This window comes from Oncorhynchus clarkii, chromosome 23 (assembly GCF_045791955.1).
Source record: "Oncorhynchus clarkii lewisi isolate Uvic-CL-2024 chromosome 23, UVic_Ocla_1.0, whole genome shotgun sequence".
Taxonomy (NCBI): Eukaryota; Metazoa; Chordata; class Actinopteri; order Salmoniformes; family Salmonidae; genus Oncorhynchus; species Oncorhynchus clarkii.
In genome coordinates, this window is record NC_092169.1 from 54,915,188 (window position 1) to 54,941,905 (window position 26,718).

Below are 26,718 nucleotides of genomic sequence, written 5' to 3' on the forward strand. Positions count from 1 at the left end.
CCCGATGGTGTTCGATTGGGTTGAGGTCAGGGCTCTGTGCAGGCCAGTCAAGTTCTTCCACACCAATCTCGACAAACCATTTCTGTATGGACCTCGCTTTGTGCACAGGGGTGTATTGTCATGCTGAAACAGGAAAGGGCCTTTTCCAATCTGTTGCTACAAAGTTGGAAGCACAGAATCATCTAGAATGTAATTGTATGCTATACCGTTAAGATTTCCCTTCATTGGAACTAAGGGGTCCGAACCAGGAAAACAGCCCCAGACCATTATTCCTCCTCAACCTAACTTTACAGTTGGCACTATGCATTCAGGCAGGTAGAGTTCTCTTGGCATCCGCAAAACCCAGATTCATCCTGTTGGACTGCCAGATGGTGAAGCGTGATTCATCACTCCAGAGAACGTGTTTCCACTGCTCCAGAGTCCAATGGCGCTGAGCTTTATACCCCTCCAGCTGACTCTTGGCATTGCGCATGGTGATCTTAAGCTTGTGTGTAGCTGCTCGGCCATGGAAACCCATTTCATGAAGCTCCAGACTAAGTTTTTGTGCTGACGTTGTTTCCAGAGGCAGTTTGTACCTCGGTAGTGAGTGTTGCAACCGAGGACAGAATATGTTTAAGCGCTGTGCTCTTCAGCACTCGGAGGTCACATTCTGTTAGCTTGTGTGGCCTACCACTTTGCGGCTGAGCCGTTGTTGCTCCTAGACGTTTCCACTTCACAATAACAGCACTTACAGTAGACCGGGGCAGCACTAGCAGGGCAGAAATGTAACAAACTGACTTGTTGGAAAGGTGGCATCCTATGATGGTGCCACGTTGAAAGTCACTGAGCTCTTCAGTAAGGCCATTCTACTGCCAATGTTCATCTATGTGTCCACATAGTTCACTTTAGGTGGGTTCCCACTCCCAGAGAAACTATACAGGGGTATAGAATACAGCCTGGTATTATACTGGGGTTATAGTATACAGCCTGGTATTATACTGGGGTTATAGTACACAGCCTGGTATTATACAGGGGTATAGTATTATACTGGAGTTATAGTATACAGCCTGGTATTATACTGGGGTTATATTACACAGCCTGGTATTATACTGGGGTTATAGTACACAGCCTGGTATTATACTGGGTATTAGTATACAGCCTGGTATTATACTGGGGTTATATTACACAGCCTGGTATTATACTGGGGTTATAGTACACAGCCTGGTATTATACTGGGGTTATAGTACACAGCCTGGTATTATACTGGGGTTATAGTATACAGCCTGGTATTATACTGGGGTTATATTACACAGCCTGGTATTATACTGGGGTTATAGTACACAGCCTGGTATTATACTGGGGTTATAGTACACAGCCTGTTATTATACTGGGGTTATAGTACACAGCCTGGTATTATACTGGGGGTATAGAATACAGCCTGGTATTATACTGGGGTTATAGTATACAGCCTGGTATTATACTGGGATTATGGTATACAGCCTGGTATTATACTGGGGAAGTTGTGTTTCCATACCTAGGGCTGATACTAAGGGCTTGTGAAGGGCCAATCAACAACCTCTGAACATTGAGTGTAGTAATACGTAGGCCTGTGTACTAATGTGGAGGCCTGTGTAGTAATGTGGAGGCCTGTGTACTAATGTAGAGGCCTGGGGTTATAGGTACTAAAGTGAATAGTGGTTAAGGAAAAAGTAAATAAACCTTAATAGAAAATATCCAAAGTAAAAGTCACCCAGTAAAATTCTATTTGAGTAAAAGTCTAAAAGTATTTGGTTTTAAATATACTTTAGTATCAAAAGTAAAAGTATAAATCATTTCAAATCATTTCAAATTAAGCAAACCAGATGGCATCATGTAAATATATAATAATACTAATTTTCAGGTAGCCAGGGGCACACTCCATCATTCAGACATCATTTACAAAATGAAGTGTGTGTGTCTAGTGAGTGCACCGGATCAGAGGCAGTAGATCCCTACTGGGATGTTCTGTTAAGGGCATGACTTGGACCAGTTTCCTGTCCTGCTAAGCATTCTAAATGTAACCAGTACTTTTGGGTGTCAAGGAAAATGTATGGAGTAAAAAGTACATTATTTTCTTATTAAGGAATGTAGTAAAAGTAAAAGTTGTCAACAATATAAATTGTAAAGTGAAGTGCAGATACCCCCAAAACTACTTAAGTAGTACTTTAAAGTATTTTTTTTACTTAAGTACTTTGAACCACATTATGTGAAGAGCTGTGTTTTTTTCCAGGCAGGCCTGATCCGGACTGATAACGGGGAGTTTTTCATCGAGCCTCTAGAGAAGGGTCAGCAGGATGTGGAGGTGAAAGGTCGTGTCCATGTGGTCTACAGGAGATCTGCCATCAAAAGTGAACCAGTCCAAACAAGGAAGGACCTCCACAATGAAGGTAAGGAAAGGGAACACCACCAATGTAGTGGAGAGAGGAGGGGTGAGTGCACACAAGCACACACACACTCATTCACACACACACACACAGCAGACAGACTGTTCACTGCACCAGCTGTGAGGAATGCTCGGCCCCTATGAAAGCACTGGGGGAAAAGTCTGTCTCTCTGCTCTACAGTTAAAATGGACCTGACTGCTCTATGAATTCCCTCCTGTCCGTGAACAATAGCTTGAGCATCTGGCGGTAGGCTGTCCGACTGTTATAGGTGCCGTAGATTCTCTCTCCAGTGTCTGGGACTGTAAAGGTGATGTACAGTCATACACACTAAAACAATGAGGGTTCCTCAAGGGTTCTTCGGGAAAAGTGATGGTTCTATGTGGAACCATAATGCCTCAAATAGCCCTTTGAGCTCTTCAATGGTTCTTTACAGTTCAGAACTAGGGTTCTTTACAGTTCAGAACTAGGGTTCTTTACAGTTCAGAACTAGGGTTCTTTACAGTTCAGAACTAGGGTTCTTTACAGTTCAGAACTAGGGTTCTTTACAGTTCAGAACTAGGGTTCTTTACGGTTCAGAACTAGGGTTCTTTACAGTTCAGAAAATGGTTCTTTCTTCTTTTAGTGATAATTAAAATGTAGGGGAAGCAGCTCATTAGAATTTTTGGGGGCGTGGTTTACGCACAGCTCTTTTTGTGCAATTGTGAGTTAGTGTCATGTCAGTTTATCTGATGTGTTGTGTTGTGTTATGCCATTACATATTAGATATGACAATGGCCAGTGATGGTGTCCTGTGAAAGACTCATGTTATGGCCTTGTGTTAGTTGAGAACAGCTGACTAAATCAGTCAGTGGGTCTCAATTCTCTCCTCAGGGACCCCAGCTGTTCCAGAGGAAGCTCACTTGTTTCAACTTGTCAATAATAACACCTAGGGAATTTTAACAATATAACATGTCTGACCAGAATAAAACCCTGTATGGTTTTCAATAGGATCTACAAAGAACCTTTAAGATTAAAGAAGGTTCTTTATAGAACCATTCTCCATAAAGGTTCTATAATGGACCCTAATATTAGCCAGTTAAAATCTGGAGGTCTCCCCTCAAGCTTAGCTAGCTAGCTAACGTTATACTGCAGCTAAAGTCAATCTGAAGGTCTCCCCTCAAGCTTAGCTAGCTAGCTAACGTTATACTGCAGCTAAAGTCAATCTGAAGGTCTCCCCTCAAGCTTAGCTAGCTAGCTAACGTTATACTGCAGCTAAAGTCAATCTGAAGGTCTCCCCTCAAGCTTAGCTAGCTAGCTAACGTTATACTGCAGCTAAAGTCAATCTGAAGGTCTCCCCTCAAGCTTAGCTAGCTAGCTAACGTTATACTGCAGCTAAAGTCAATCTGGCGACATCAAAATGATGACAAAAGGTTTTCCTACTATTTATTTGCCTTTATAAATGTCATTTTTGTTTTCAAGCCTCAGTTATGCACTTTCAGATCAACCCGTCATCAGCGCCCGATGAGGATGCATTGAGTAGAATGCTCAGTCGGCCGTCAGTCCTAAAACCAACGTTCAAAACAATACTGTGACGCAACGTGCAACCCGTGAATATAGAACCTTAGGAAAGGGTTCTTCATATCACCATACAGGTTCCATTTAGAACCTCATGAGCATGGTTCTTTATAGAACCTTTAAAAAAGGGTTCTACAGAGCACCAAAAGGGATCTGCTATGGTTACAAGCCAAAGAACTCCTATCTGATACTAGAACGGAAGTTACAAATGTAACTATGGTTGTATGAATACCATTCAGACCATCAGTACGGTGTGACGTATGGATTATATCCCATGCGCTCCCCGCGGGTCCAGTAACAATAACAACAGAGTCACCCCGGTGACCGTGACAGCGTGCGGAGAACGTTTCCTCCGCGGTTCATATCAAACCGCCCTGTCTCAGAGAAACTTCTCGCCAACGTATTCAGAGTGACGGGTTACCACTGACGGTCTTACAGCAGCATGATGTGGTTCTGAAAGTACTGGAATGTATAGGCAGCTGGCTGGGCCATTTACAACCATGATGTGGTTCTAAAAGTACTGGAATGTATAGGCAGCTGGCTGGGCCATTTACAATCATACTTCCTATTTGTCAAGTTTAGCCATTTCTCTCAGTTTGTCACATTGTCACTGACAGCAATGCAAAACTTCTCTCAGTTTGTCCTGATATTATCTCAATCATGTCCAATGGACACCTGCTATCTCCAACCTCACATGTGGTTGCTTGGACCTTAGACACATAGAGAGCCCTTGTATTTCTATAGAGTAGAGGATGATTGGACCTTAGACACATAGAGAGCCCTTGTATTTCTATAGAGTAGAGGATGATTGGACCTTAGACACATAGAGAGCCCTTGTATTTCTATAGAGTAGAGTAGTGGATGATTGGACCTTAGACACATAGAGAGCCCTTGTATTTCTATAGAGTAGAGTAGTGGATGATTGGACCTTAGACACATAGAGAGCCCTTGTATTTCTATAGAGTAGAGGATGATTGAACCTTAGACACATAGAGAGCCCTTGTATTTCTATAGAGTAGAGTAGTGGATGATTGGACCTTAGACACATAGAGAGCCCTTGTATTTCTATAGAGTAGAGGATGATTGAACCTTAGACACATAGAGAGCCCTTGTATTTCTATAGAGTAGAGTAGTGGATGATTGGACCTTAGACACATAGAGAGCCCTTGTATTTCTATAGAGTAGAGGATGATTGAACCTTAGACACATAGAGAGCCCTTGTATTTCTATAGAGTAGAGTAGTGGATGATTGGACCTAAGACACATAGAGAGCCCTTGTATTTCTATAGAGTAGAGGATGATTGGACCTTAGACACATAGAGAGCCCTTGTATTTCTATAGAGTAGAGGATGATTGGACCTTAGACACATAGAGAGCCCTTGTATTTCTAGCCACTGAGACTAACCTTCCTCTGTGGCAGCCTATTATTTGTCCGACAGATTCCAAGTATTCGTTCTAACGACACAGTAGTATTTTCTCTTCTCTATGCTGTGCTGTTTCTCACCTAGGAACATTTATACGATTCACCTTCCTGGAACTGTCTGCATAAGGAAGCAGGCTAGAGCAAGAGCTGAAAGTCCTCGATTTGGAATAGTATTGAGCCCAGGCTGGATGCCCGTCTGGTCTAGTGTGTGGGTCTCAGACAGCGTAGTGAGGTGGCAGAGCTTCCTTGCCGTCATGGTGGAATGTGATAATTCCCAGCTGCCCATAGCCACACTCTATGTTTTATAACACCAGGCTGTTTCTACATGGTAATAACACATTTTATCCAGACACATTCCTGTTGCTGTTGACAACAATAATGTTCAATAAGGAAATTAAAAACATTATTATGTTTTGCTATTGTACTTAACTGTTATTTTCGGATGGTTTCCGTTCTTTCCATTGTTGACTTTACAGGTAACTGTTGCATTTCGCCGAGTCATTTTCCAGGGACACATGCAGCTTACAAATAAAATAACTAAAATGCCAAATCATATCCTACTGAGAATGCACAGTCATCTGTTTCTTTAAGTTGTATATTACAGAAGATGATGTCTCTGACGTACGGGACATCAACATTATATTCCAGATATGGACCATACAGAGGTTTCTGTCATCATATACAGTGCCTTGCGAAAGTATTCGGCCCCCTTAAACTTTGCGACCTTTTGCCACCTTTCAGGCTTCAAACATAAAGATATAAAACTGTATTTTTTTGTGAAGAATCAACAACAAGTGGGACACAATCATGAAGTGGAACGACATTTATTGGATATTTCAAACTTTTTTAACAAATCAAAAACTGAAAAATTGGGCGTGCAAAATTATTCAGCCCCCTTAAGTTAATACTTTGTAGCGCCACCTTTTGATGCGATTACAGCTGTAAGTCGCTTGGGGTATGTCTCTATCAGTTTTGCACATCGAGAGACTGACATTTTTTCCCATTCCTCCTTGCAAAACAGCTCGAGCTCAGTGAGGTTGGATGGAGAGCATTTGTGAACAGCAGTTTTCAGTTCTTTCCACAGATTCTCGATTGGATTCAGGTCTGGACTTTGACTTGGCCATTCTAACACCTGGATATGTTTATTTTTGAACCATTCCATTGTAGATTTTGCTTTATGTTTTGGATCATTGTCTTGTTGGAAGACAAATCTCCGTCCCAGTCTCAGGTCTTTTGCAGACTCCATCAGGTTTTCTTCCAGAATGGTCCTGTATTTGGCTCCATCCATCTTCCCATCCATTTTAACCATCTTCCCTGTCCCTGCTGAAGAAAAGCAGGCCCAAACCATGATGCTGCCACCACCATGTTTGACAGTGGGGATGGTGTGTTCAGCTGTGTTGCTTTTACGCCAAACATAACGTTTTGCATTGTTGCCAAAAAGTTCAATTTTGGTTTCATCTGACCAGAGCACCTTCTTCCACATGTTTGGTGTGTCTCCCAGGTGGCTTGTGGCAAACTTTAAACAACACTTTTTATGGATATCTTTAAGAAATGGCTTTCTTCTTGCCACTCTTCCATAAAGGCCAGATTTGTGCAATATACGACTGATTGTTGTCCTATGGACAGAGTCTCCCACCTCAGCTGTAGATCTCTGCAGTTCATCCAGAGTGATCATGGGCCTCTTGGCTGCATCTCTGATCAGTCTTCTCCTTGTATGAGCTGAAAGTTTAGAGGGACGGCCAGGTCTTGGTAGATTTGCAGTGGTCTGATACTCCTTCCATTTCAATATTATCGCTTGCACAGTGCTCCTTGGGATGTTTAAAGCTTGGGAAATCGTTTTGTATCCAAATCCGGCTTTAAACTTCTTCACAACAGTATCTCGGACCTGCCTGGTGTGTTCCTTGTTCTTCATGATGCTCTCTGCGCTTTTAACGGACCTCTGAGACTATCACAGTGCAGGTGCATTTATACGGAGACTTGATTACACACAGGTGGATTGTATTTATCATCATTAGTCATTTAGGTCAACATTGGATCATTCAGAGATCCTCACTGAACTTCTGGAGAGAGTTTGCTGCACTGAAAGTAAAGGGGCTGAATAATTTTGCACGCCCAATTTTTCAGTTTTTGATTTGTTAAAAAAGTTTGAAATATCCAATAAATGTCGTTCCACTTCATGATTGTGTCCCACTTGTTGTTGATTCTTCACAAAAAAATACAGTTTTATATCTTTATGTTTGAACCTTGAAAGGTGGCTAAAGGTGGCAAAGTTCAAGGGGGCCGAATACTTTCGCAAGGCACTGTATAGTGTACATAGAGGGTTGAGCAAGAAGAGGATGTTGAGGGGGTTGAGCAGGAAGAGGATGTTGAGGGGGTTGAGCAGGAAGAAGATGTTGAGGGGGTTGAGCAGGAAGAGGATGTTGAGGGGATTGAGCAGGAAGAGGATGTTGAGCAGGATGAGGATGTTGAGGGGGTTGAGCAGGAAGAGGATGTTGAGGGGGTTGAGCAGGAAGAGGATGTTGAGGGGGTTGAGCAGGAAGAGGATGTTGAGGGGGTTGAGCAGGAAGAGGATGTTGGCGTGTCATGCTGTTGTTTATGAATGATTGGAGATAGTGTTCAGGTGATGGGATCAAGGGGTCGTTGTATTGTACAGGTCTCAGATCAGCCTTGTACAGTATCTCCTGTTCATGTCTGGACTGTCTGCATCATTGTACAGGTCTCAGTTCAGCCTTGTACAGTCTTTCCTGTTCATGTCTGGACTGTCTGCATCATTGTACAGGTCTCAGATCAGCCTTGTACAGTCTCTCCTGTTCATGTCTGGACTGTCTGCATCATTGAGACGACACGAGACAATTCCAAAGCTTGGTTGTGTCCCATATTTCTCCCCATTTCCTATTTAAGTGCACTACTTTTGACCAACGCTTGAGCAGCAAACTCGTAGGTTATGTCCCCGATGGCACCGTTTTCCATTTTTAATGTTGTGAAGCACCTACGAGGAGTGCACTAAATAGGGAATTGGGAGCCATCGGAGAGGAGGCCATACTACCTCCTCATCCTCATGTAAACATGCTGCTGTAGGCTAAATGTTGCTATGTTACTTGTTGTAATTCCTCATGTAAACATGCTTGCTGTAGGCTAAATGTTGCTATGTTACTTGAACATGCTGTTCATGTTTACATGAATATGCTAAATATGCTAAATGTTCCTTGTTGTAATTCCTCATGTCTCTTCTCCTCCACACAGTGACAGACTTTGGGATTGCTGACCTCCCCGGTGCTCTGGACCTCTTGGAGCTCAAGCTGACAGAGTCTGAGCGCAAACGGCGGCACGCCAAGAAGGACGACTACAACATCGAGGTGCTGCTGGCTGTGGACGACTCTGTGGTGCGCTTCCATGGCAAGGAGCACGTACAGAACTATGTCCTCACACTCATCAACATAGTAAGTCCATGTTTTACTCTTTATACCACACACATAAATACTTTGTGAATGCTATTGGCGATTCCACGCCAGTGTAGGCCGAAAATAGTTTCTGTATGTCAGATTGTTCTGGCAATGCTCACGTAGTAACTTCATTGGGAGGAAGGATGTTTGACCTGATTTCTCTATTTGTATCACCAACAGTTTTGGGGAAAATCATGATGAAAGTGGCCAGTTTAGGCCCTTTTTAAACCCTATGGCTGCGTTTACACAGGCAGCCCAATTCTGATATTTCTTTCTTCATTAATTGGTATTTTGATCAATCATATCAGATCTTTTCATCACATCAGATCTTTTCATCACATCAGATCTTTTCATCACATCAGATCTTTTCATCACATCAGATCTTTTCATCACATCAGATCTTTTCATCACATCAGATCTTTTTTTCAGAGCTAAACTGATTGGTCAAAAGACCAAATAGTGAAGAAAAGATCAGATTTGGGGCTGCCTGTGTAAACGTAGCCATAGGTCTGTGAACCGTACATGATACAGACACCATCTTAGCGTCGTTATACTCCTTATATTGTTCTCTCAAATATGGAATATGTTTAGATTTTGAAATACAATTATTTTTCACACTAATTCCATCAACATTTAAAATACTTATATTAATTGTAACGGTTCTCTTGTTGTGAAGTAGAGGCGGACCAAAACGCAGCGTGGTGGTTGTTCATTGTATTTTAATAAAGACACTATACATGAACAAACTAACGAAAACAAGAAACGTGAGAACTCAAAACAGCCCTATCTGGTGCAAACACAAAGACAGGAACAATCACCCACAAACAAACAGTGAAACCCAGGCTACCTAAGTATGATTCTCAATCAGAGACAACTAATGACACCTGCCTCTGATTGAGAACCATACTAGGCCGAAAACATAGAACTGCCCCAAAACATAGAAAAACAAACATAGACTGCCCACCCAACTCACGCCCTGACCATACTAAATAAATGCAAAACAAAGGAAATAGAGGTCAGAACGTGACAGTACCCCCCCCCAAAGGTGCGGACTCCGGCCGCAAAACCTAAACCTATAGGGGAGGGTCTGGGTGGGCGTCTGTCCGCGGTGGCGGCTCTGGCGCGGGACGCGGACCCCACTTCGCCATTGTCTTAGTCCGCCTTATTGTCCGCCTCCGTGGCTTACTCACCATGCCCACCCCTCTCAATGACCCCACTGGACAGAGGGGCTGCTTGGGACAGAGGGGCAGCTCGGGACAGAGGTGAAGCAGCTGCTCGGGACAGAGGGGCGGCAGCTGCTCGGGACAGAGGGGCGGCAGCAGCTCGGGACAGAGGGGCGGCAGCTGCTCGGGACCGAGGGGCGGCAGCAGCTCGGGACAGAGGGGCGGCAGCAGCTCGGGACAGAGGGGCAGCAGCTCGGGACAGAGGGGCAGCTGCTCCGGGCGGAGGGGCTCTAGCGGCCCCTGCCTGACTGGCGGCACTGGCGGCCCCTGGCTGACTGGCGGCCCCTGATTGACTGGCGGCCCCTGGCTGACTGGCGGCACTGGCGGCCCCTGGCTGACGGGCGGCACTGGCGGCCCCTGGCTGACTGGCGGCACTGGCGGCCCCTGGCTGACTGGCGGCACTGGCGGCCCCTGGCTGACTGGCGGCACTGGCGGCCCCTGGCTGACGGGCGGCACTGGCGGCCCCTGGCTGACGGGCGGCACTGGCGGCCCCTGGCTGACGGGCGGCACTGGCGGCTCCTGGCTGACGGGCGGCACTGGCGGCTCCTGGCAGACGGGCGGCACTGGCCAGACGGGCGGCACTGGCGGCGCTGGGCAGACGGGCGGCACTGGCGGCGCTGGGCAGACGGGCGGCACTGGGCAGACGGGCGGCACTGGCGGCGCTGGGTAGACGGGCGGCACTGGCGGCGCTGGGCAGACGGGCGGCACTGGCGGCGCTGGGCAGACGGGCGGCACTGGCGGCGCTGGGCAGACGGGCGGCGCTGGCGGCGTTGGGCAGACGGGCGGCGCTGGCGCTGGGCAGACGGGCGGCTCAGATGGCGCTGGGCAGACGGGCGGCGCTGGCGGCGCTGGGCTGAGTAGCTCTCCTAGCGCCGAACAGGCGGGAGACTCCGGCAGCGCTGGAGAGGAGGAAGGCTCTGGTAGTGCTGGACAGGCGAGGCGCACTGTAGGCCTGATGCGTGGTGCTGGCACTGGTGGTACTGGGCCGAGGACACGCACAGGAAGCCTTGTGCGGGGAGCTGCTACCGGAGGGCTGGGGTGTGGAGGTGGTACTGGAAAGACCGGACCGTGCAGGCGCACTGGAGCTCTTGAGCACCGAGCCTGCCCAACCTTACCTGGTTGAATGCTCACGGTCGCCCTGCCAGTGCGGCGTGGTGGAATAGCCCGCACTGGGCTATGCAGGCGAACCGGAGACACCGAGCGCAAGGCTGGTGCCATGTAAGCCGGCCCAAGGAGACGCACTGGGGACCAGCTGCGTAGAGCCGGCTTCATGGCATTAGGCTCGACGCTCAATCTAGCCCGGCCGACACGCGGAGCTGGAATATACCGCACCGGGCTATGCACCCGCACTGGAGACACCATGCGCACCACTGCATAACACGGTGCCTGTCCGGTCTCTCTAGCCCCCCGGTAAGCACAGGGAGTCTGCCCAGGTCTCCTACCTGGCGTAGCCATACTCCCTGTTAGCCCCCCCCCCAAGAAATTTTTGGGGCTGCCTCTCGGGCTTCCTTCCGCGCCGCCGTGCCTGCTTCGCCAACTCCATTCTCTGATAGCCTTCCGCGCACTGCTCCATCGAATCCCAGGCGGGCTCCGGCACTCTCCCTGGGTCGGCCGCCCACCTGTCGATCTCCTCCCAAGTAGTATAACCCATGCCATTGCTGTCCATAACGTCCTCCCATGTCCATACCTCCTCGCGCTGCTCCTGCTGCTGCTTTCTCCGTTGCCCATTACCACACCGCTTGGTCCTGTTGGGGTGGGTGATTCTGTAACGGTTCTCTTGTTGTGAAGTAGAGGCGGACCAAAACGCAGCGTGGTGGTTGTTCATTGTATTTTAATAAAGACACTATACATGAACAAACTAACGAAAACAAGAAACGTGAGAACTCAAAACAGCCCTATCTGGTGCAAACACAAAGACAGGAACAATCACCCACAAACAAACAGTGAAACCCAGGCTACCTAAGTATGATTCTCAATCAGAGACAACTAATGACACCTGCCTCTGATTGAGAACCATACTAGGCCGAAAACATAGAACTGCCCCAAAACATAGAAAAACAAACATAGACTGCCCACCCAACTCACGCCCTGACCATACTAAATAAATGCAAAACAAAGGAAATAGAGGTCAGAACGTGACATTAATATCTCAAAAGTACCTTTTTTTAAGTAAGGTTTCGTCCTAGTAACCAACATGGCAGAAGGCGTGTTTGCAGAGGACTATGGTTTACATAGCTAGTTAGCTAGTCAACTGATGCCTAAGGTTGACTGCAGTGTGTCAACCAATATAATTAGAGGTTTCCCCTATTCATCTATTCTAAGGCAAAGGTACTTATAGGTTTCTGCTTTCATCTGTGTCTGGTGTTTGCTAGAGAAGTTGCTGGCTAGCTAGGTCTTTAGCCAGCGTGGAACAAAAGCAAGGGGAAGGGTTGTCCAAAAAAAATAACAACACAGTTGTCATGTCATTACGCCGAGAGACATTTCAAACAGGAGATTCATACAAACTTCTTGATAGTCATTGATAGTCATGAATTATGAACATTGTCTGAGAGTTAATATACCCTAAGTATTCCAAACATTAGGAACACCTTCCTAATACTGAGTTGGAAAACCCCCACTAGTGTTGCAGTTTAAACCGGTGCGCCTGGCACCTACTACCATACCCCATTCAAAGACACTTCAATCTTTTGTCTGGCCCATTCACCCTCTGAATGGCACACATACACATTCAATGTCTCAAATGTCTCAAGGCTTCAAGACAATTATTTAACCCGTCTCCTCCCCTTCATCTACACTGATTTGAAGTAACAGCAATAAGGGATCATCTCCGTGCCTACTCAATCTGTCCTTTCAGACTTCTAGGTCCCCGCCCACTCAGCCTGCTAGGTCCCCGCCCACTCAGCCTGCTAGGTCCCCGCCCACATTAGCCTGCTAGGTCTGCGCCCACGCAGCCTGCTAGGTCCCCGCCCACTCAGTCAACTATCTCCGTGCCTACTCAATCTGTCCTTTCAGACTTCTAGGTCCCCGCCCACTCAGCCTGCTAGGTCCCCGCCCACTCAGTCAACTATCTCCGTGCCTACTCAATCTGTCCTTTCAGACTTCTAGGTCCCCGCCCACTCAGCCTGCTAGGTCCCCGCCCACTCAGCCTACTATCTCCGTGACGACTCAATCTGTCCTTTCAGACTTCTAGGTCCCCGCCCACTCAGCCTGCTAGGTCCTCGCCCACTCAGCCTGCTAGGTCCCCGCCCACTCAGCCTGCTAGGTCCCCGCCCACTCAGCCTGCTAGGTCCCCGCCCACTCAGCCTGCTAGGTCCCCGCCCACTCAGCCTGCTAGGTCCCCGCCCACTCAGCCTACTATCTCCGTGACGACTCAATCTGTCCTTTCAGACTTCCTAACTTCAAATTTTGAAATGTTTTATTGGTGAAAAATATTGTGGGTGTTTTTGTCACTCAAAAGGCACTTTTCCATGGGAATCAGAATGAGTGTTCGGGACCTTTAAATCTTTCCTAACTGTTTGTCCCCTATGCACTGTTTAGCTGTGTGTGAGTGCTTTAACTTTCCTGTGAACAGCTTACTGTACTATTCACCATTCAGACCAGGGTTGGGGGGTCAATTCCATTTAAATTCACTTATGTAAACTGAAATTCCAAAAAGCTATTGGAATGTAATTGACCAAACCAGTTGACCTTTGCCTGCAGTACAAGATGACTATTTGTGGAAGTTGGAAAACTGTGCTCTCTCGTGGGACTGACTTGCCATGATAGAGTAGTAACAGCTTTGTTGCTGGCTCGCTGGCCAGACTGATTCCCCCCCCCCCCCAGTGGGTATAGACATGATAGAGTAGTAACAGCTTTGTTGCTGGCTCGCTGGCCAGACTGATCCCCCCCCCCCCCCCCCCCCTCCCCCAGTGTGTATAGACATGATAGAGTAGTAACAGCTTTGTTGCTGGCTCACTGGCCAGACCGATCCCCCCCCCCCCCCCCCCAGTGTGTATAGGCATGATAGAGTAGTAACAGCTTTGTTGCTGACTCGCTGGCCAGACTGATTTCCCCCCCCCCCCCCCCCCCCCTAGTGTGTATAGATTCCCCCTCAGGGCCTAGTTGTTACTGTACTAGTCTCCTCCTCTCACATAGTGGACGTTGAAACATTACGTATCCCTCGCGCCTCTCTCTCTCTCTCTCTCTCTCTCTGAATGTTGATGGATTACTAATGAAAGAGAAAAACCTCTCAGTTTGTTCATTACAGTCTCAGTCAGCTCCTACCACCTTAATCTGATTCCACAACCCTAATCCACCAAGTCAGATTTTCACAGGGTGCTGGTTTCACTCTGTAACAGTTACCATTTGGGTCCAGCAGGGTGGTCTGATTAGCTGCACTAGACCCCTGTCACTGTTCTTAAATGGCACCCTATTCCCTAGGACTGCTTGTTAAACGTTGTGCACTATATAGGGAATAGGTTTCCATTTGTAAGGCAGCCACTGTGAGTGGACTGGGAGTGGAGAGGGGAGGGCTGTGGCGGGATGGGGTTGGCTGGTGCTGGACTTCTGCTTTGCATGGCAGCCAATCAGAACATCCACATCCACCCGACTAGAGGATCTGCTGCTGCTCAGCCCTGCTGGTCAGCTCTGCCAGGCCACGCTGACACTAACACAGCATATTAAACAACTTCAGGCAACAGTGAATGTCTGTTGAGGAGGCCTGCTGCTCTGTGGTCCATCTGTTGATGATTCCACAGCCTACTGTTGGTTGAGGAGGCCTGCTGCTCTGTGGTCCACCATCTGTTGATGATTCCATAGCCTACTGTTGGTTGAGGAGGAGGCCTGCTGCTCTGTGGTCCATCTGTTGATGATTCCACAGCCTACTGTTGGTTGAGGAGGCCTGCTGCTCTGTGGTCCATCTGTTGATGATTCCACAGCCTACTGTTGGTTGAGGAGGCCTGCTGCTCTGTGGTCCATCTGTTGATGATTCCATAGCCTACTGTCTGTTGAAGGAGGCCTGCTGCTCTGTGGTCCACCATCTGTTGATGATTCCATAGCCTACTGTTGGTTGAGGAGGCCTGCTGCTCTGTGGTCCATCTGTTGATGATTCCATAGCCTACTGTTGGTTGAGGAGGCCTGCTGCTCTGTGGTCCATCTGTTGATGATTCCATAGCCTACATATTTTACTTTTGACAAAACAACTTCCAGGCCTCCCGGATAGCGCAGTGGTCTAATCTCTGTGCCACCAGAGATTCTGGGTTTGAGTCCAGGCTCTGTCGCAGCCGGCCGCGACCGGGAGGCCCATGGGGCGGCGCACAATTGGCCCAGCGTCGTCCGGGTTAGGGAGGGTTTGGCCGGCAGGGAAATCCTTGTCTCATCGCGCACTAGCGACTCCTGTGGCGGGCCAGGCGCAGTGCACGCTGACCAGGTCTTCAGGTATAAGGTGTTTCCTCCGAAACATTGGTGCGGCTGGCTTCCGGGTTGGATGGGCATTGTGTCAAGAAGCAGTGCGGCTTGGTTGGGTTGTGTTTTGGAGGACGCATGGCTCTCGACCTTCGCCTCTCCCGAGTCCGTACGAGAGTTGCAGCGATGAGACAAGGCTGTAACTACCAATTGGGGAGAAAAAAGGGGTTAAAAAAATGCCCTGGGTAGCTGCTGGGTAGCTGCTGGGTAGCTGAAACCTGCTGGGTAGCTGAAACCTGCTGGGTAGCTGCTGGGTAGTAGGAATCTGCTGGGTAGCTGAAACCTGCTGGGTAGCTGCTGGGTAGTAGACATCTGCCGGGTAGCTGCTGGGTAGCTGCTGGGTAATCGAAACCTGCTGGGTAGCTGAAACCTGCTGAGTAGCTGAAACCTGCTGGGTAGCTGCTGGGTAGCTGAAACCTGCTGGGTAGCTGAAACCTGCTGGGTAGCTGCTGGGTAGCTGCTGGGTAGCCGAAACCTGCTGGGTAGCTGCTGGGTAGTCGGAACCTGCTGGGTAGCTGCTGGGTAGCCAAAACCTGCTGGGTAAATCCACTGTGATTCCGATTATAGTCACGGAATCACGGAATCCAAAACCAATGATAGATAGCTATGCCTACACTTTGATACTGAATACTACATTGTTGGGAAAGAGCTTACAAGTAAGCATTTCACTGTACAGTCGTGGCCAAAAGTTTTGAGAATGACACAAATGTTAATTTCCACAAAGTTTGCTGCTTCAGTGTCTTTAGATATTTTTGTCAGATACTATGGATACTGAAGTATAATTACAAAGCATTTCATAAGTGTCAAAGGCTTTTATTGACAATTACATGAAGTTGATGCAAAGAGTCAATATTTGCAGTGTTGACCCTTCTTTTTCAAGACCTCTGCAATCCGCCCTGGCATGCTGTAAATTAACTTCTGGGCCACATCCTGACTGAAGACAGCCCATTCTTACATAATTAATGCTTGGAGTTTGTTAGAATTAGTGGGTTTTTGTTTGTCCACCCGCCTCTTGAGGATTGACCACAAGTTCTCAATGGGATTAAGGTCTGGGGAGTTTCCTGGCCATGGACCCAAAATATCGGTGTTTTGTTCCCCAAGCCACTTAGTTATCACTTTTGCCTTATGGCAAGGTGCTCCATCATGCTGGAAAAGGCATTGTTCGTCACCAAACTGTTCCTGGATGGTTGGGAGAAGTTGAGGATGTGTTGGTACCATTCTTTAGTCATGGCTGTGTTCTTAGGCAAAATTGTGAGTGAGCCCACGCCCTTGGCTGAGAAGCAACCCCACACATGAATGGTCTCAGGATGCTTTACTGTTGGCATGACACAGGACTGATGGTAGCGCTCACCTTGTCTTCTCCGGACAAGCTTTTTTCCGGATGCCCCAAACATTTGATGCACTCACACCTGCCTGCTGCCATTCCTGAGCAAGCTCTGTACTGGTGGTGCCCCGATCCCGCAGCTGAATCAACTTTGGCGCTTGCTGGACTTTCTTGGGCACCCTGAAGCCTTCTTCACAACAATTGAACCACTCTCCTTGAAGTTCTTGATGATCCGATAAATGGTTGATTTAGGTGCAATCTTACTGGCAGCAATATCCTTGCCCGTGAAGCCCTTTTTGTGCAAAGCAATGATGACGGCACGTGTTTCTGTCACATTCTGACCTTAGTTCCTTTGTTTTGTCTTTGTTTTAGTATGGTCAGGGCGTGAGTTGGAGTGGGCAGTCTATGTTTGTTTTTCTATGTTGGTTTTTGAGTTTAGCCTGGTATGGTTCTCAATCAGAGGCAGGTGTCATTAGTTGTCTCTGATTGAGAATCATACTTAGGTATTCTTTTTCCACCTGTGTTTCGTGGGTGTTTATTTTCTGTAGACAGGACTGTTTCGTTTGTTCGTTCTTCCTAGTTGTTATTTTGTTTAGTGTTCAGTTTTGATTATATTAAAAATCATGAACACTTACCACGCTGCACCTTGGTCCTCACCTTCTTCCACCGATGACGTCCGTTACAGTTTCCTTGCAGGTAACCATGGTTGACAGAGGAAAAACAATGACTCCAAGCACCACCCTCATTTTGAAGCTTTGTCTGTTATTCAAACTCAATCAGTATGACAGAGTGATCTCCATCCTTGTCCTCGTCAAAACTCACACCTGTGTTAACGAGAGAATCACTGACATGATGTCAGCTGGTCCTTTTGTGGCAGGGCTGAAATGCAGTGGAAATGTTTTTTGGGGGATTCGGTTAATTTGCATGGCAAAGAGGGACTTTGCAATTTAATTGCAATTCATCTGATCACTCTTCATAACATTCTGGAGTATAGGCAAATTGCCATCATACAAACTGAGGCAGCAGAATTTGTGAAAATTAATATTTGTGTCATTCTCAAAACTTTTGGCCACGACTATACTATTCTATACCTGCTGTATCCTGTGCATGTTACAAATAAACATTTAAACATGAAACTTTACATTCTAATAATGTTTACATTCAAATAATGTTTACATTCTAATAACATTCACTCAGAGAGAGCGAGAGCAAGTGAGGAGAGAGAAAGGTTTTTTTGCTCCCATCTTTAGACTGAAAGGTCTAAGTTTCTACAAACAAGGTAAACACTGTAGCTCTTCTGGTTAAGCCAGTGACTTAACCAGCTATACCCACCCAAATCCCACCAATCCTTCCCAGCCACAAGTACAGAATGTGGAGCTGGTACAGTACCACTTGGAGAAAATCTCCCGGGCCAAGGAACTGATTAAAGCACATCCTGCCTGGACCAAGCCATGCTAGGAGCCTGCAGAGCCTACCAGGAACAAGCCATGCTAGGAGCCTGCAGAGCCTGCGAGGTGCCTACCAGGAACAAGCCATGCTAGGAGGATGCAGAGCCTGCGAGGTGCCTGCCTGGACCAAGCCATGCTAGGAGCCTGCAGAGCCTGTGAGGTGCCTACCAGGAACAAGCCATGCTGGGAGCCTGCAGAGCCTGTGAGGTGCCTGCCTGGACCAAGCCATGCTAGGAGCCTGCAGAGCCTGCGAGGTGCCTACCAGGAACAAACCATGCTAGGACCCTGCAGAGCCTGTGAGGTGCCTACCTGGAACAAGCTATTCTAGGAGCCTGCAGAGCCTGTGAGGTGCCTGTCTGGACCAAGCCATGCTAAGAGCCTGTGAGGTGCCTGCCTGGACCAAGCCATGCTAGGAGCCTGCAGAGCCTGTGAGGTGCCTACCAGGAACAAGCCATGCTAGGAGCCTGCAGAGCCTGCGAGGTGCCTGCCTGGACCAAGCCATGCTAGGAGCCTACCAGGAACAAGCCATGCTAGGAGCCTGCAGAGCCTGCGAGGTGCCTACCAGGAACAAGCCATGCTAGGAGCCTGCAGGGCCTGCGAGGTGCCTACCAGGAACAAGCCATGCTAGGAGCCTACCAGGAACAAGCCATGCTAGGAGCCTACAGAGCCTGCGAGGTGCCTGCCTGGACCAAGCCATGCTGGGAGCCTGCAGAGCCTGCGAGGTGCCTACCAGGAACAAACCATGCTAGGACCCTGCAGAGCCTGTGAGGTGCCTGCCTGGACCAAGCCATGCTAGGAGCCTGCAGAGCCTGTGAGGTGCCTGTCTGGACCAAGCCATGCTAGGAGCCTGCAGAGCCTGCGAGGTGCCTGCCTGGACCAAGCCATGCTAGGAGCCTACCAGGAACAATCCATGCTAGGAGCCTGCAGAGCCTGCGAGGTGCCTACCAGGAACAAGCCATGCTAGGAGCCTGCAGAGCCTGCGAGGTGCCTACCAGGAACAAGCCATGCTAGGAGCCTGCAGGGCCTGCGAGGTGCCTACCAGGAACAAGCCATGCTAGGAGCCTGCAGAGCCTGCGAGGTGCCTACCAGGACCAAGCCATGCAAGGAGCCTGCAGAGCCTGTGCGGTGCCTGCCTGGAACAAGCCATTCTAGGAGCCTGCAAAGCCTGTGAGGTGCCTGTCTGGACCAAGCCATGCTAGGAGCCTGTGAGGTGCCTGCCTGGACCAAGCCATGCTAGGAGCCTGCAGAGCCTGTGAGATGCCTGTCTGGACCAAGCCATGCTAGGAGCCTGTGAGGTGCCTGCCTGGACCAAGCCATGCTAGTAGCCTGCAGAGCCTGTTAGGTGCCTGTCTGGACCAAGCCATGCTAGGAGCCTGCAGAGCCTGTGAGGTGCCTGCCTGGAACAAGGCATGCTAGGAGCCTGTGAGGTGCCTGCCTGAGCACAGTGGCTGTGTTGTTAGAGAAAACCCACGAGGGTTTTGTCCATGTTGATACTATGCTGTACACAAGACAGGCAGGTAGGGAGAGATATACAGTACCATTCAAAAGTTTGGACACCTACTCATTCAAGGGCTTTTCTTTCTTTTTACTATTTTCTATATTTTAGAATAATAGTGAAGACATCAAAACTATGAAATAACACATGGAATCATGTAGTAACCAAAAAAGTGTTAAACAAATCAAAATCTATTTCAGATTTGAAATTCTTCAAAGTAGCCACCCTTTACCTTGATGACAGCTTTGCATAATCTTGGCATTCTCTCAACCAGCTTCACCTGGAATGCCTTTCCAACAGTCTTGAAGGAGTTCCCACATATGCTGAGCACTTGCTGGCTGATTTTCCTTCACTCTGCGGCCCAACACATCCCAAACCGTTTCAATTGGCTTGAAGTTGGGTGTTTGTGGAGGCCAGGTCATCTGATGCAGCACTCCATCACTCTCCTTCTTGGTAAAGTGGTCCTTACACAGCCTGGAAGTGTGTTGGGTCATTGTCCTGTTGAAAAACAAATGATAGTCCCACTAAGTACAAACCAGGTGGGATGGCGTATCGCTGCAGAATGCTGTGGTAGCCATGCTGGTTAAGTGTGCCTTGAATTCTAAATAAATCACTGACAGTGTCACCTGCAAAGCACCGCGACACTATCACACCTCCTCCTCCTCTATGCTTCACGGTGGGAACAACACATGCGGAGATCATCCATTCACCTACTCTGCGTCTCACAAAGACACGTCGGTTGGAACCAAAATACTCGAATTTAGGTGTTCTTAATCTTTTGACTGGTACTGTATGTCCCTCCAGCTATCTTACAGCTGCTGTGCTCATGGCTGTGAGCCAGCTGGACAGAAACAATCCAATTCTGAATTAGGCTCTGTGTGTAGTGAGCTCAGCTGAGCAGAGGCAGAGCAGCCATTGGCTGCTTGGGGATGCATTCCAAATGGAACCCTATTTGACCTATTAGCTTTATAATGCAGTACTTTTGACCAATTGACCCTGGTGAAAAGTAGTACACTATATAGGGAATAGGGTGTCACTTGGTTTGGTAACTCCCTCACTAGTAAAGTTTTTTAAAAATATAAATCAAATAAAAAAGACTGGATATATTTAAAGACTGTATGCAGGAGATTTAAACTACATCAGTAGTATGTATATTCAGTAGGTACTACAGTATTCTGACGCAAGTTTATTGAAACCACATTGAATAACATTTATGATGTTTAGAGTATGTTCCACTATGGCTGGAAAAGGCTGTGGCTATTTCTGACGTTTGTCCTCATTGTTCAACAGCTGCTCAGTTTAACATCCAGCATCAACCCGACATTTATACAGGTCACAGCATTCAACTCAGCATGGAGATCTGAGTACATTACATCACACAACGTCCAGGGGAATCTGGGGTCATCTGCCTTTACTTTACTTAAACACTGTTTCGTTAAATAGCTGATTTACTGTTCTGGAAGTGAATGAATAAAGGCTATTTGGTTGATGTGTAGCCTAAGTCTACGTTCCTTTGCTGTGTAAATGTTGGATCGTTGCCAAGTTCCAGTCTTGCGTCAGTTACACAGTCGTTTATATGTTTGTACTGTGGTGTTTTAAACCGTGTGTGCTGTCCTGCCTATTGACATTTAGCTTATCATTTATCTAGTGTGCTAGACATCTCTTCCCCTCTTAATTCAGCGATATGTGTTCACAGATAGAAGGCTGATAGATGGGTGATGTGTCCTTGGGGAGAGGGTGAACATCACGTCTTGTTTTGGAGAACTTGGCGTAGACTGTCCCCCCAGATGGGTTTATTTACATTAACGTCATAGTTACAGAGAGAGACCAGCAAAACAAAAATGCTTCCTTATTTCGGTTCTGTAATGTGTAAGGAACATCACCGTACTTAGTGACCTGAGAGGCGGCATGTGCAGCGCCCGCCTTTATCGCTGTGACTGTTGTGTTTATGACTTACTGGGATAATGACATCATCGACAGGCAGGCCATCCCAGGGCCTTCCTCGGCTGTGTTTAAAGCATCGCTCGAAAACAACGTGCATCAGCTCAGACCTCCAGTATTCTGGTAAACAGGAGAGAGACTGTCACTAAAACAACGTGCATCAGCTCAGACCTCCAGTATTCTGGTAAACAGGAGAGAGACTGTCACTAAAACAACGTGCATCAGCTCAGACCTCCAGCATTCTGGTAAACAGGAGAGAGACTGTCACTAAAACAACGTGCATCAGCTCAGACCTCCAGTATTCTGGTAAACAGGAGAGAGACTGTCACTAAAACAAGTGCATCAGCTCAGACCTCCAGTATTCTGGTAAACAGGAGAGAGACGGTCACTAAAACAAAGTGCATCAGCTCAGACCTCCAGTATTCTGGTAAACAGGAGAGAGACTGCCACTAAAACAACGTGCATCAGCTCAGACCTCCAGTATTCTGGTAAACAGGTGAGAGACTGTCACTAAAACAACGTGCATCAGCTCAGACCTCCAGTATTCTGGTAAACAGGAGAGAGACTGTCAATAAAACAACGTGCATCAGCTCAGACCTCCAATATTCTGGTAAACAGGTGAGAGACTGTCACTAAAACAACGTGCATCAGCTCAGACCTCCAGTATTCTGGTAAACAGGAGAGAGACTGTCACTAAAACAACGTGCATCAGCTCAGACCTCCAGTATTCTGGTAAACAGGTGAGAGACTGTCAATAAAACAACGTGCATCAGCTCAGACCTCCAGTATTCTGGTAAACAGGAGAGAGACTGTCACTAAAACAACGTGCATCAGCTCAGACCTCCAGTATTCTGGTAAACAGGAGAGAGACTGTCACTAAAACAACGTGCATCAGCTCAGACCTCCAGTATTCTGGTAAACAGGAGAGAGACGGTCACTAAAACAACGTGCATCAGCTCAGACCTCCAGCATTCTGGTAAACAGGAGAGAGACTGTCACTAAAACAACGTGCATCAGCTCAGACCTCCAGTATTCTGGTAAACAGGAGAGAGACTGTCAATAAAACAACGTGCATCAGCTCAGACCTCCAGTATTCTGGTAAACAGGAGAGAGACGGTCACTAAAACAACGTGCATCAGCTCAGACCTCCAGTATTCTGGTAAACAGGAGAGAGACTGTCACTAAAACAACGTGTATCAGCTCAGACCTCCAGTATTCTGGTAAACAGGTGAGAGACTGTCAATAAAACAACGTGCATCAGCTCAGACCTCCAGTATTCTGGTAAACAGGAGAGAGACGGTCACTAAAACAACGTGCATCAGCTCAGACCTCCAGTATTCTGGTAAACAGGAGAGAGACTGTCACTAAAACAACGTGCATCAGCTCAGACCTCCAGTATTCTGGTAAACAGGAGAGAGACTGTCACTAAAACAACGTGCATCAGCTCAGACCTCCAGTATTCTGGTAAACAGGAGAGAGACGGTCACTAAAACAACGTGCATCAGCTCAGACCTCCAGTATTCTGGTAAACAGGAGAGAGACTGTCAATAAAACAACGTGCATCAGCTCAGACCTCCAGCATTCTGGTAAACAGGAGAGAGACTGTCACTAAAACAACGTGCATCAGCTCAGACCTCCAGTATTCTGGTAAACAGGAGAGAGACTGTCACTAAAACAAAGTGCATCAGCTCAGACCTCCAGCATTCTGGTAAACAGGAGAGAGACGGTCACTAAAACAACGTGCATCAGCTCAGACCTCCAGCATTCTGGTAAACAGGAGAGAGACTGTCACTAAAACAACGTGCATCAGCTCAGACCTCCAGCATTCTGGTAAACAGGAGAGAGACTGTCACTAAAACAACGTGCATCAGCTCAGACCTCCAGTATTCTGGTAAACAGGAGAGAGACTGTCACTAAAACAACGTGCATCAGCTCAGACCTCCAGCATTCTGGTAAACAGGAGAGAGACGGTCACTAAAACAACGTGCATCAGCTCAGACCTCCAGTATTCTGGTAAACAGGAGAGAGACTGTCACTAAAACAACGTGCATCAGCTCAGACCTCCAGTATTCTGGTAAACAGGAGAGAGACTGTCACTAAAACAACGTGCATCAGCTCAGACCTCCAGCATTCTGGTAAACAGGAGAGAGACTGTCACTAAAACAACGTGCATCAGCTCAGACCTCCAGTATTCTGGTAAACAGGAGAGAGACGGTCACTAAAACAACGTGCATCAGCTCAGACCTCCAGCATTCTGGTAAACAGGAGAGAGACTGTCAATAAAACAACGTGCATCAGCTCAGACCTCCAGTATTCTGGTAAACAGGAGAGAGACGGTCACTAAAACAAATAAATCAATATGGCCGACCTTCGCTCTGCTTGGAGGAGACCATTTGACCTAACTCACCATGGTCTAGTGGTGTTGAGATATATCTGGTCTAGTGCTGTTGAGATATATCTGGTCTAGTGTTGTAGAAACCTTTCTGGTATAGTGTTGTTGAGACATATCTGGTCTAGTGCTGTTGAGACATATCTGGTCTAGTGCTGTTGAGACATATCTGGTCTAGTGTTGTTGAGACATATCTGGTCTAGTGTTGTTGAGACACATCTGGTCTAGTGCTGTTGAGACATATCTGGTCTAGTGTTGTTGAGACATATCTGGTCTAGTGTTGTTGAGACATATCTGGTCTAGTGCTGTTGAGATATATCTGGTCTAGTGCTGTTGAGACATATCTGGTCTAGTGGTGTTGAGACATATCTGGTCTAGTGCTGTTGAGACATATCTGGTCTAGTGTTGTTGAGACATATCTGGTCTAGTGTTGTTGAGACATATCTGGTCTAGTGTTGATGAGATATATCTGGTCTAGTGCTGTTGAGATATATCTGGTCTAGTGGTGTTGAGATATATCTGGTCTAGTGTTGATGAGACATATCTGGTCTAGTGTTGTTGAGACATATCTGGTCTAGTGTTGTTGAGATATATCTGGTCTAGTGTTGTTGAAACCTTTCTGGTCTAGTGTTGTTGAGACACATCTGGTCTAGTGTTTTTGAGATATATCTGGTCTAGTGTTGATGAGACATATCTGGTCTAGTGTTGTTGAGACATATCTGGTCTAGTGGTGTTGAGACATATCTGGGCTAGTGGTGATGAGACATATCTGGTCTAGTGTTGTTGAGACATATCTGGTCTAGTGTTGTTGAAACTTTCTGGTCTGTCTCATCGCTGCAACTCCACAACGGGCTCAGGAGAGGCAAAGGTCAAATCATGCGTCCTCCGAAACATGATCCCCCCCCCAAAGCCGCGTTTCTTAACCTCTTGGTGCTAGGGGGCAGTATTTTCATTTTTGGAAAAAAACGTTCCCGTTTTAAACAGGATATTTTGTCAGGAAAAGATGCTAGAATATGCATATAATTGACAGCTTTGGATAGAAAACACTCTAACGTTTCCAAAACTGTAAAGATATTGTCTGTGAGTATAACAGAACTGATGTTGCAGGCGAAAGCCTGAGAAAAATCCAATCCGGAAATGCCCCAGGTTTTGAAAGCGCTGCGTTCCAATGACTCCCTATTCAGCTGTGAATGTACCATCAACGAGCTTACGCTTTCTACGTATTCCCTAAGGTGTCTACAGCATTGTGACGTAGTTTTACGCATTTCTGTTGAAGAATAGCCGTAGGCTATTAACCCAGAAGCCAGCTACACCATTCAACTGATGACCGAGGTCAGCCTGCAGGCGCTTGGCCCGCCACAAGGAGTTGCTAGAGCACGATGAGCTAAGTAAAGCCCCCCCGGGCCAAACCATCCCCTAACTATGACAACGCTGGGCTTATTGGGCGCCGCCCTATGGGACTCCCGGTCACAGCCAATTGTGACAGCCTGGGTTTGATCCCAGACTGTAGTGACGCCGCAACACTGCGATGCAGTACCTAGGGAAGGCTGCACCACTCGGGAGGCCCAACGGCAGCCTATTTCATCCATACATTTTAGTTTAAGACACACTTGAAGAAAAAGTAAAGCATCGAGACATATTCACAAAAACTGTCTAGTAACCGCAGCCAGTACATCAAGTTCATGTTTGGGCAGACATACAAAGTTCAAAACAAACCAACCATAGAAGACTGATTGTGTTGTATAGCTTACACATATGTTTTCATAGCATATATATTTTCTAGGACAACAGGTTAAAGAGTCACCTGTGAGAAGAAAACAAAATAATTAGAAAGGTTGTTTTTCTGACGTGTAACTCAATGAACCCTGTGTCTCCTGGTCCCTACTGGTCTCCAGTCAGCTGACTCGGCATGTTGATAATCAGGATCCATAACCAAGCGGGGACTGTTCCTGTTCTAAGACTTCTGTAGGTAGCTATGGAAACAGAAGCAAGATTCCAAATCCCTGGTTCTTTTCCTCAAACCCGCATTCAGCAAACCACAAATGGAAGCTGTTGATTGACTCTATAGGACCCTAGAGGGAGTGTTGACACGTAGTGGATGGTTTGATGAGGATAAAACATGCTCGGATGGAAATGTTACTCAGTCTGCGTCACAAATGGCTCCGTATTCCGTAGTGAACTATGTTTGACCAGAGCCTTGTGGGTTGAGTAAACCTAGAAGGGGGGGGGTCAACTTAAAATGGTATGTTTGCTCAACTTGTCTCATATGTTCATTAAACTATAAATTATTATTTTGGCATCTTAACTAAAAAAAAGTGCATCTGGTTACAAGCACAGTGCTTTTAATATACAATGTTTTCAATGTATATATTTGACACATGTTGACATTGTGCATGTTCATTTATATAAATGTCCTCACCTGGGATTTGAACTCACAACCTCTTGGTTTACATCATTCCAATCTTCCTGCTAAACCACCATGTCTGTCTGTTATCAGTTAATCTGACTATCCTCTCGTCATTGATTTACTTATTTCAGCAATTGAAGGGTTTTCTGTGTTGTTGTCTAATGTTGGTGGGGAATATTACTCTGTTCTAATGTTACTCCTCAATCACTATAATGAATAAAGTAGTT

At 47.0% G+C, this 26,718-nt stretch overlaps 1 protein-coding gene across 2 annotated transcripts in view; it reads left to right on the forward strand.

The window, feature by feature from the left end:
- The window catches only part of LOC139381244 (A disintegrin and metalloproteinase with thrombospondin motifs 3), a 134,954-nt gene that overhangs the window by 31,594 nt on the left and 76,642 nt on the right, over window positions 1-26,718 (forward strand). For both annotated transcript variants that reach the window (XM_071124718.1, XM_071124720.1), the window contains exons 3-4: window positions 2,249-2,405; window positions 8,623-8,819. In XM_071124718.1, the coding sequence (XP_070980819.1) occupies window positions 2,249-2,405; window positions 8,623-8,819 (354 nt within the window). The remainder of the gene's footprint in view (window positions 1-2,248; window positions 2,406-8,622; window positions 8,820-26,718) is intronic.